Source organism: Mauremys mutica, chromosome 13 (genome assembly GCF_020497125.1).
Source record: "Mauremys mutica isolate MM-2020 ecotype Southern chromosome 13, ASM2049712v1, whole genome shotgun sequence".
NCBI lineage: Eukaryota > Metazoa > Chordata > Testudines > Geoemydidae > Mauremys > Mauremys mutica.
In genome coordinates, this window is record NC_059084.1 from 40,082,914 (window position 1) to 40,094,505 (window position 11,592).

At 39.1% G+C, this 11,592-nt stretch overlaps 1 protein-coding gene across 1 annotated transcript; it reads right to left on the reverse strand.

The window, feature by feature from the left end:
* Window positions 1–8,245: 8,245 nt before the first annotated feature.
* LOC123347309 (olfactory receptor 4E2-like) lies at window positions 8,246–9,172 on the reverse strand. The gene is made up of 2 exons (XM_044984728.1): window positions 8,560–9,172; window positions 8,246–8,487 (listed from the first exon to the last, which is right to left on the reverse strand). Exons 1-2 carry the CDS (start codon window positions 9,170–9,172, stop codon window positions 8,246–8,248), a joined length of 855 nt encoding a protein of 284 aa, XP_044840663.1.
* Window positions 9,173–11,592: the final 2,420 nt, after the last annotated feature.

The window sequence follows — 11,592 nt, forward strand, 5'->3', positions numbered from 1 at the left end:
CCTAGTTGCGAAGAATGTTCTCCCAGAAACAGATGTTGTGATGTCATTTCTACACAGTCTCAGTTTACCTGACTCATGTGAGAAGGCATGATTCTTTACAACTGAGAGGACTAACAATTCTTCAAGGAAATATCTCTCAGGGGGTCTTTCTTATCCCACAATCATTCTTCCATGTTGAGTTCCCCAACAGAAAACATCTGTTATAACAATAATCCCTTTTTAGTTTCCCAAGTCTGTATATGCTTATGTCCGCATTTTATATATATGTTAAGGAGACAGTTCCCAAGCATATCTGGAGTTTTATCAACATGAAGGCACTTTAGTTACTTTAGTAACTAGAGTTACTAAAGGCAGCATAATGAATAAATTCCTAAATAGGGTTACTTATTGGTCAAGACCAGTGTTCTAGGCCTTAGACTTCAGACATACTCTTTGTTGAAGTTAACAATTCTAAAGAATTGTTAATATATATAAATCAAATATACAGAATGAAAGAACTAAAAGTATTACTATTTCCTAACAGGTACTAACCGGTCTCACACATTTGAGAGTTACCCCAACAGAATCCTAAGGTGCCAGACTGCTTACATGGCTTCTAGGCATCATACTAACAAAGAACAGAGAGATGGTCCCTGTCCCAAGGATTTTACAATCAATGTTATCCCAGTTTAATTGGGAATTCTGCCCCAAACAACCAGATATTATCAGGAAATCTGGCCCTAAAATTTAAAAAGACTATCTATCTATCTATCTATCTATCTATCTATCTATCTATCTATCTATCTATCTATCTATCTATCTATCTATCAGGGTTGTCAAGCGTTTAAAAGAATGAATTATGATTAATCACACAGTTAAACAATAATAGAATACTATGTTTTCTAAATTTTCAAAGTATATTGATTTCAATTACAACACAGAATACAAAGTGTACAGTGCTCACTTTATATTTGTTTTTATTACAAGTATTTGCATGGTAAAAAAACCCAAAAGAAATAAGAACAGGAGTACTTGTGGCACCTTAAAGACTAACAAATTTATTTTAGCATGAGCTTTCGTGAGTTACAGCTCACTTCTTCGGATGCATAGAATGGAACAGAGACTGGGAATGGTTGGGTCATTACACTAATTGAATCTATTTCCCTATGTTAAGTTCTCCTCACACCTTCTATGGACCATCTTAATTATCACTTCAAAAAGTTTTTTTTCCTCCTGCTGATGATAGTTCATCTCAATTGATTAGACTTTTCCTGTTGGTATGCATAATTCCACCTTTTCATGTTCTCTGTATGTATAAATATCTCCTGTCTGTGTGTTCCATTCTATGCATCCGAAGAAGTGAGCTGTAACTCACGAAAGCTCATGCTAAAATAAATTTGTTAGTCTTTAAGGTGCCACAAGTACTCCTGTTCTTTTTGCGGATACAGACTAACACGGCTGCTACTCTGAAACCAAAAGAAATAGTATTTTTCAATTCACCTAATTAATTAAGTTGAACTTACAAATATAGAATTATGTACAACACCCCCCCCAAAATGTAACATATTAGAGCTTGCAACTTCACTCAGTTCTATTTCTTATTCAGCCAATTGCTCAGACAAACAAGTTTGGTTACATTTGCAGGAGATAAAGCTGCCGGCTTCTTGTTTACAATGTCACCTGAAAGTGAGAACAGGCCTTCTCATGGCACTGTTGTAGCAGGCGATGCAAGATATTTACATGCCAGATGCGCTAAAGATTCATATTTCCCTGCACACTTCAACCACCATGTGTCCATGCTGATGACAGGTTCTGCTCGATAACCTTTCAAAGCAATGTGGACTGATTGATGAATTTCATTTTCATTATATGAGTCAGATGCCCTCAGCAGAAGGTTGATTTTTTGTTTGTTTGTTTGGTGGTTTGGGTTCTGTAGTTTCTGCATCAGAGTTTTGCTCTTTTAAGACTTCTGAAAGCATGCTCCACACCTCATCCCTCTCAGATTTTGGATGACACTCAGATTCTTAAACCTTGGGTTGAGTTGCTGTAGCTATTTTTAGAAATCTCACATTGGTACCTTCTTTGAATTTCGTCAAGTCTTCAGTGAAAGTGTTCTTAAAATGAACAACATTTAAATTTAATTAGCACATTATTTTTTTAATAAGCGTCATCAGCATGGAAGCATGTCTTCTGGAATGCTGGCCGAAATATGAAGAGGCATATGAATGTTTAGCATATCTGGCACATAAATAATTTGCAATGCCATCTACAAAAGTGCCATGCAAATGCCTGTTCTCAATTTCTGGTGACACTGTAAATAAGAAGCAGGCATCATTATCTCCCGTAAATATAAACAAACTTGTTTTTCTTTGCAACTGGCTGAACAAGAAGTAGGACTGAGTGGACTTGTAGGTTCTGAAGTTTTACATTCTTATGTTTTTGAGTGCAGTTATGTAACAAAAAAAATCTACATTTGTAAGTTGCACTTTCACGATAAAAAGATTGCACTACAGTACTTGTATAAGGTGAATTAAAAATACTATTTCTTTTATTTATAATTTTACAGTACAAATATTAGTAATCAAAATATACACTTTTGTTTCAATTACAACACAGAATACAAGATATAAATGAAAATGTAAAAAAAAATCCAATATATTTAATAGATGTCAATTGGTTTTCTATTGTTTGACAGTGTGATTAAAACTGTGATTAAATTTTTAATCATGTTTTTTTTTAGTTAATCATATGAGTTAACTGTGATTAATCGATAGCCCTACTATCTATCTATCCCCATACAGACCCTTTATCTATCTATCTATCTATCTATCTATCTATCTATCTGTGGAGGCCTGGCTGAGTTCGATCATTAAGGCTGAGATCCCTTTTTGCCTGTAAAGCATGGATTCAAATTCTTTGTTATTCTAAGTCAAAATATCCTGTGCTAACCTTACGAGTAGTCCCAGAAGTGTTGACAGAGAGCAAAAGTCACATTTGTGGTTTCAATTTCAATGTTCATTTTTATTTTTTTAATAAATGCTATTTTTATTTTACATTTTTATTTTTTCATTTATAATATTTTTCTTTTTATACACATTTTATTTTATACTTTTTTCTATAATTTTCATTTTAGTTCCCTTTATATATATATTTGTATTATACATTGTTTTACTTTATTTTGTAATTTCAATTTCAAAATGAAAATTTCCCTGAAATTGACATGATTCTTTGGATGCAATTTTCTTAGAAAAGTGATCTGTTGGGCCAAAAAAAAATTGCCAACTCTAATTTCCACTAAGGTAATCAGTATGATTAAATAGCCTCAGCATACAGGCATGGAGCAGTGACCTCTTGGGAGTTAGGGAGGGGGGATTTAGGGTTTTAGGATGACAGAGGGCTTTGTCTCCCTGGGGTACAGGAATTCTTCTTATGGGCCTGATGTTAGTGGAAATCAACCTGCTGGAATTCAATTCCCCCCCGCACACACACACACAGCCAACCCTCCAAATGGGCCCCACTTGTCCCACACTCTGGCCAGCCCCACAGGCAGGTAGAGCCTGGAATGGAAAAGCAGAATGTGTGAGTTATGTGTGTTATGTATATTATTGGGATATGGATATTACTGGGTCATTGCTCAAAGAAGGCAGTTATGGTGACTTTGGATATAGTATGTAACCTGAAGCTTACTCGAGTGACACAGCAAATACAAAGTGAAACTGATAGTTTAGCATAAGTAGCTAACACATATTTCAAGGGCCCATTCAAGGTGAGTGGTCAGAGCATTATAGATGGGTGACATCTCTAGGGATGATGTTTTAGTTCTTGCATTTGTTCAGGAAGCAGATGTCGCTGGTAAGTTTTGCTTCTTTATCTACATGTTGTGGAGTTTCCATTTTGGACAGCAAAATTCGATATCTTCCATTGTTGTTATGCAGTACTGTTGTAGCCGTGTCCCTCCCAAGATATTTAGAGAGACAAAGTGGGTAGTGGTGATATATTTTATTGGACTTTGTATTTAGCTGTGACTTTGTATTTAGCTGTGAGTACATTACCCAGACCTGAAGAAGAGCTCTGTGCTCTAAAGCTTCTCTCTCTCACTAATGGAAGTCAGCCCAATAAAATATATTACCTCATCCACCTTGTCTCTCTATAGTATCTTGGGACCAACAGGGATGCAATGATATTACATACATTTCTGAGCACCATCAGCACTTGCTATTCCTTGTGATATCTATGATGACATCTAGAGCAAGAGACTAGATTAGGATCCCTAAAGGATGTTACAAGCAGTATTAAATTCAGAGAGATAGCACACTGGATTAGATGGACCACAGGTCTGACCCATTATGGCAATTCCCATGTTTCAAAATCCTTAAGAATTCCTTAACCTTATGTGATAAACGAGTGTGTTAACCAACATGACATAGATGGACACACCATAGGCTAGATTTCCAAAGGTATTTAGGAACTCAAAGATGCAGACTAGGATTTTCAAAAGTGCCTAAGTGAGTTAGGAAGCTTGCTCTCATTAGGCATTCTTGAAAAAGAAACCACTGGAACTCTGAAATCAGCTCTCGCTCAGAGGAGAGAATTGCACCCCTATGGAGACCCCAAACTCTTCTCCGTGCAGTGTCACACTGGGACGCTGGGGACCAAAACTAAGCAAGTACTGACCTACCCACCTAATTCTCTGCAATACAGCACCCCAATAGAAGTGCTTGCGGCTTTAGGGTAATCTCTGATGGGATACCTCCTCTTCTGACACCATCATCCCTCTACTGGCAGCACAGTGTGCATACTAGCACCATGCTGGGGTCAACAGTGAGTCTGAAGGGAGGGCACAGTTGGTGGAGTTTCAGGGGCATATAACACTTTCCGAACCCCAGGTTGCCACCTTAATCTCTTACAGAAAGATCCCCATGGTTTTGGGAAACCAATGGGAGTCAGTTGCATCCAGTGGTGGGCGAAGAAACCAATAGCATTAGATGGTTGAAGAAAAGTGAATTATGGTGACTAGAACTGGTCAACAGTTTTCCAATGGAAAGTTTTTCTGCTGGAAAAATGAGGATTCTTCAAAACTGAAACATTCCACAGAAAAGTGTCAATTTAAAAAAATGTGAAACAAAGGGTTTTAGCATGGCTGGCCTTTATTGGGCAGGAATGTTTCAATTTTTCATTGGAAAACAATTGTTTTTTGTTTGTAATTCCATTTATGTTACATTTAAAAAATAGTTATATTTTATAATAGGTTTTGTTCATGTTTGTTTATATTTTATGTTTATATTTTGTTATTTTAATTATTTTATATTTTTAATTTTATTATTATTTTTACATTATTTTATATGTATAATTTCATTTATCCTTTTTATATGATTTTCATTCAATTTTATATTATTTCCATTTATATTTTTATTTTACACCATATTAAAGTATACATTAATGTAAAATAATATAAAATATAAAATGAAAATTAGAAGCAAAAAGATAAAGGGAATGTAAAAATCAAAATCAAATGAAATATGAGTAAACTATGATATACAGATAGCTTAGTGTTAAGTGCTTTTTAAAAAGTGAAATGATGGTAAACAACGCTGTACAAAAATTGTGCAAAATTTTAGATTTTTACAATTTTCCTGTGGAAAATGTTGATTCATAAAAATTGAAATATTATGTGGGAATGATTTCAGTCAATTTAATTTATTTAGTTAGTTATTTATTGGAATAATATTGAAAGAAAAAAATTCTTCAAAGCCATCCTTATAGGAGAAGCAGCAAAGAATCCTGTGGCACCTTATAGACTAACAGATGTTTTTGCAGCATGAGCTTTCGTGGGTGAATACCCACTTCTTCGGATGCAAGTAGTGGAAATTTCCAGGGGCAGGTAAATATAAGCAAGCAAGAAGCAAGCTAGAGATAACGAGGTTAGATCAATCAGGGAGGATGAGGCCCTGTTCTAGCAGTTGAGGTGTGAAAACCAAGGGAGGAGAAACTGGTTCTGTAATTGGCAAGCCATTCACAGTCTTTGTTTAGTCCTGAGCTGATAGTGTCAAATTTGCAGATGAACTGGAGCTCAGCAGTTTCTCTTTGAAGTCTGGTTCTAAAGTTTTTTTGCTGCAGGATGGCCACCTTAAGGTCTGCTATTGTGTGGCCAGGGAGGTTGAAGTGTTCTCCTACAGGTTTTTGTATATTGCCATTCCTAATGTCTGATTTGTGTCCATTTATCCTTTTCCTTAGAGACTGTCCAGTTTGGCCAATGTACATAGCAGAGGGGCATTGCTGGCATATGATGGCATATATTACATTGGTGGATGTGCAGGTGAATGAACCGGTGATGGTGTGGCTGATCTGGTTAGGTCCTGTGATGGTGTTGCTGGTGTAGATATGTGGGCAGAGTTGGCATCGAGGTTTGTTGCATGGATTGGTTCCTGAGCTGGAGTTACTATGGTGTGGTGTGCAGTTGCTGGTGAGAATATGCTTCAGGTTGGCAGGTTGTCTGTGGGCGAGGACTGGCCTGCCACCCAAGGCCTGTGAAAGTGTGGGATCATTGTCCAGGATGGGCTGTAGATCACTGATGATGCGTTGGAGGGGTTTTAGCTGGGGACTGTATGTGATGGCCAGTGGAGTCCTGTTGGTTTCTTTCTTGGGCTTGTCTTGGGCTTGTCTTGGCTTGTCTTGGCTTGTCTTTTCTCTCATTTTTAAAATTTATATTTTATTTTGTTTTATTGGTTAATTATAAAATGTTACATTTTAGATTATTTTAAGTTTATATTACTTCATTGTATATTATATTATTTTATCATTTTATTTTAGTTTTTTTATTGTATTGTGTATATTATATATAATATACACAATAAAATTATATATATATAATATATATACACACATTTATTTTATTATATGTGTGTGTGTGTGTTGTTTGACCCAGAACTAATTTAATTTAAAAACAAAATGTTTTACAGTAAATTTCACATTTGTTGGGGGTTTTACTCATCCCTTAGTATCGTGTTGGGGAAATGAGGTCAGCACTGACTCAGCAGATGACTTAATAGGTGACAAACATCCATTAAGTTCAACTCCAAGTCCTCAATTTACATATTGGAAGCTTTGTGCTGAAGAGAGTAGTGGGGTTGAGTTCTTCAGTTGGAGGCATTTTGTTGTTTTTTCCCCCGCCCCTACAGTCATACGTATGCATGTATATATTTTAATATAAACACTGATTTCTGTCTGTGACAAGATCCAAGGGATGGGTGAAGGGAAAGCACTCTAACATTTATGTTCCCATTCCCTATTTCCCCAAAATTCCTGTCTTGGACCATAGCACAATCTCACTCCCACCACCCCAAAAGGGGTGGGACTGTGGGCATGCATTGCAGGTATATTTGGGCCTGCTAAGAAGGAGGTGGTGGGAATGGGAAACGGAGAATGGGGACACTGGCAATGCTCTTCAGCATCAGAGCTGGGAAGGGGGGCATGGGTAAAGGCTCTGTGGCATCAGACCTGGGAAGGGGGACACGGGGTAAATGCTCTGCAGTTTCAGAGCTCGGAATGGAACACTGGGAAACCAACTCTGCTGGCGTGTAGAGCTATGGATAGGTTTGCTTGGAACTAACCCCAATAAACATCGCATTGCCTGCACTTCGGACTTCTGGTCTTCTGCGTTCTGTCTGCGTGACAAGAACCAGGGGAGGGGGGTGAAGGGAAAGCCCTCTAACACTCCTATCTTGCCCCAGTTCATAAATCAGACTGGGGCTTAGGTGTCTGGCCACACAGAGTGCACATGCTCAGACCAGACAAAATAAATTAATTAATTACTGAAATAATTTAATAATCATAAAGTGCCCAGGGGGTTAGTAATGATGTTTTTTTTTCAGTACAAAGTACATGAGATAAATGCTACTGAACTTTCACACCAATGTCTCATGATTCTAGAATGATCTCACAAGATCAGAATTATGGATGGAACGGTGCTTGTGGATGTGGTGGCTGGGAATATTTTAAGATCTTAGATGGGGTGAGTGGGATTATTGTAATAAATCAATGTCTTTGGCGAGTGGGAATGGCCAGGTACACTGCCATAATGGATGGGAATGTCTTTGGTTGGTATCTATGCTAAATGGGAATGCACCAGATTTGGGGCTGAGGTAACTGAAGAAAAAGTCAAGTTCCCTCCATCCCTACTCTGAATCAGCTGCCAAATAATTTAGGGAGACTTTTTTTTTGGAAATATATTGCTGCATTCAAAGAAAGAACTGTCTCCCTCTTCAAGCTATTTCCTACTTCTTCCCATGGCTTTCTTGAAGGCGGCTTGCACATCCTTGTTCCTGAGGCTGTAGATCATTGGGTTCAGCATGGGTGTGACCACAGTGTAAAACACAGAGACCACTTTCCCAATGTCCATGGAGTAGCTGGAGGAGGGGTGGAGGTGGGTGAAGAAACCTGGGCCATAGAACAGCAGGACGATGAGGAGGTGGGAAGCACAAGTTGAGAAGGTTTTGCGTCTGCCCTGGGCTGAGCGGATTTTCATGATGGTGGATAGTATGTAGGCGTATGATGTGGAAATCAGCAGGAAGCAACTTCCACCTACTGCTCCACTGAGCAGAAAAACCACCACCTCATTAAAATAGGTGTCCATGCAGGCCAATTTGATCAAAGCAGGGATCTCACAGAAGAAGTGATTGATTTCATTGGGACCACAGAAAGGTAGCCTGGCTATGAAGAACGTATGTAACATTGAGTAGACAAAACCACCTATCCATATAGCAATGGCAGAGCATATACAAGTCCTGTGGTTCATGATGGTTGCATAGTGCAAAGGCTGGCATATTGCCATGTAGCGGTCATAAGCCATCAGGGCAAGAAGAAAAGATTCAGATCCAGCAAAGGAGATGAGAAAGTACAGCTGGGCCATGCAATTGGAGAAATAAAGAGATTTAATCTTGGCAACCAATGTCACTAGCATATTGGGGAGAGTGACAGAAGAGTATGAGATGTCTAAGAGAGACAAGTTGACCAGAAAAAAGTACATAGGAGTGTGGAGAGTGGTATCCGCCCAGATAGCCAAGCAAATGGAGAGGTTGCCAGCCAAGGTCAGCAGGTAGATAATCAGGAAGCTCATGAAGAGTAACGGCTGCATTTCTGGGAAGCTTGAGAGACCCAGGAGTCTGAATTCTGTCACTGTGCTTTGATTGTCCATGTCTGTCACTTTACCTGCATGCAGGAACAAATAAGGTGAATATACTCCATTGAAAACAACATGTGGATAATAAAGATAGTGGAATGGAGAGAAGGTATATGTATGCTAAACACATGCTATATCATGTCTTCCTTTTTGGACCACATTCTGTAGTTCAGGGAGCATTTCTGCCTGTCAAGCTCTTTAAAACATAATTAAGCCTTAAGCACTTACATTTATTATTAATTATTATTCTTATTACTTCTAGATATATTCCCATGTAACAACCTAAATAATAACACTTGATGTTCAATATTTATTCTGGCTGCACAGTCCTAATTTACATCAATCCACCACGGAAATTCAGCAGCTACCCAAAGTTTATATTCTAAGTTTCGATTTTTTTTTCTATCTTAATGACAGATTCTTTTTAAATAAAGGTTTAAAGTTCAAGTTAAAATGGTAACTTCTTATCAGGGCTGGTAGAAATTTTTCTGCCCCAAAAACCATACAAGCACATGCTGGAATCCATCTTGATTCAGGAGAGAAAGTGCATGCTTAAAATTAAACAAATGTGTATGCGTTTTCCTCAGTATGGATGGATGAATTCCTGATTCCCTGGGCAACCTGGGCAGCAGTGACCCTGAGATGGTTGAGTTCAGGATCCTCACAAAAGGAAGAAAGGAGAATAGCAAAATACGGACCCTGGACTTTAGAAAAGCAGACTTTGACTCCTTTAGGGAACTGATGGGCAGTATCCCCTGGGAGGCTAATATGAGGAGGAAAGGAGTCCAGGAAAGCTGGCTGTATTTTAAATAAGTCTTATTGAGGTTGCAGGAACAAACCATTCCTATGTGACAGATGATGTGTAAAAAGATGAAGTACTCAATGCTATTTTGCCTTGGTCTTCACAGACAAGGTCATCTCCCACACTGTTGTCCTGGGCAACATGGGATGGAGAGGAGGTGAGCAGCCCACAGTGGTGAAAGAACAGGTTAAGGACTATTTAGAAAAGCTGGACATGCACAAGTCCATGGGTCCAGATCTAATGCATCTGAGGGTGCTGAGGGAATTGGCTGATGTCATTGCAGAGCCATTGGCCATTAACTTAGAAAACTCATGGTGATCGGGGGAGGTCCTAGACAATTGGAAAAAGGCAAATATCATGCCCATCTTTAAAAAAGTGAAGAACCTAGGAAATTACATACCGGTCAGCCTCACCTCAGTCCCTGGAAAAATCATGGACCAGATCCTCACAGAAACCATTTTGCAGCACTTGGAGGTGATCAGGAACAGTCAACATGGATTCCCCAAGAGCAAATCATGCCTGACCAACCTGATTGCCTTTTATGATGAGATAACTGGCTCTGTGGATACAGGGAAAGCAGTCGACGTGACATATCTTGACATTAGCAAAGCTTTCAATACATTCTCCCACAATATTCTTGCCAGCAAATTAAAAATGTATGGATTGGATGAATGGACTATTTGGTGGATAGAAATCTGGCTAGATTGTTGAGCTCAAGGTGTAGTCATCAATGGCTTCATGTCTAGTTGGCAGCCGGTATCAAGTGGAGTGCCCCAGGGGTTTATCCTGGGGCCAATTTTGTTCAATATCTTTATTAATGATCTGGATGATGGGATGGATTGCAGCCTCAGCAAATTCCCATGCACTGCTACAGGTTGGGGACCGACTGACTAAGCAGCAGTTCTGCAGAAAAGGACCTGGGTATTACAGTGGACGAGAAGCTGGATATGAATAGGCAGTGTGCCCTTGTTGCCAAGAAGGCTAACGGCATATGGGGCTGCATTAGTAGGAACTTTGACAGCAGATTGAGGGGAATGATTATTCCCCTCTATTCAGCACTGGTGAGGCCAAATCTGGAGTACTGCATCCAGTTTGGGGCCTCCCACTACAAAAAGGATGTAGAGAAATTGGAGAGAGTCCAGTGGAGGGCAACAAAAATTATTAGGGGACTGGGACACATAACTTACAAGGAGAAGATGAGGGAACTGGGCTTGTTTAGTCTGCAGAAGACAAGAGTGAGGGGAGATTTAATAGCAGCCTTCAACTATCTGAAAGGGGTTCCAAAGAGGATGGAGCTTGGCTGTTCTCAGTGGTGGCAGATGACAGAACAAGGAGCAACGGTCTCAAGTCACAGTGGGGGATGTCAGGTTGGATATCAGGAAACACTATTTCATTAGGAGGGTGGTGAAGCATTGGAATGGATTCCCAAGGGAGGTGGTGTAATCTCCATCCTTAGAGGTTTTTAAGGCCTGTCTTGACAAACCCCTGCTTGGGATGATTTAGTTAGTGTAGGTCCTGCTTTGAGCAGGGGGTTGGACTAGATGACCTCCTGAGCTCTCTTCCAACCCTAATCTTCTATGATTCCCTTAGTCCCCTTTGAATATTGCTCAGAGCCTTGGTACCTAACTTTGCC

Coding starts and splice junctions, on each gene's coding strand:
- LOC123347309 (XM_044984728.1), bottom strand. CDS start 9,172: ATGGACAATCAAAGCACAGTGACAGAATTCAGACTCCTGGGTCTCTCA. Junction 8,488..8,559: donor TCTGCTCAGTGGAGCAGTAG/GTGGAAGTTGCT, acceptor AAATCCGCTCAG/CCCAGGGCAGACGCAAAACC.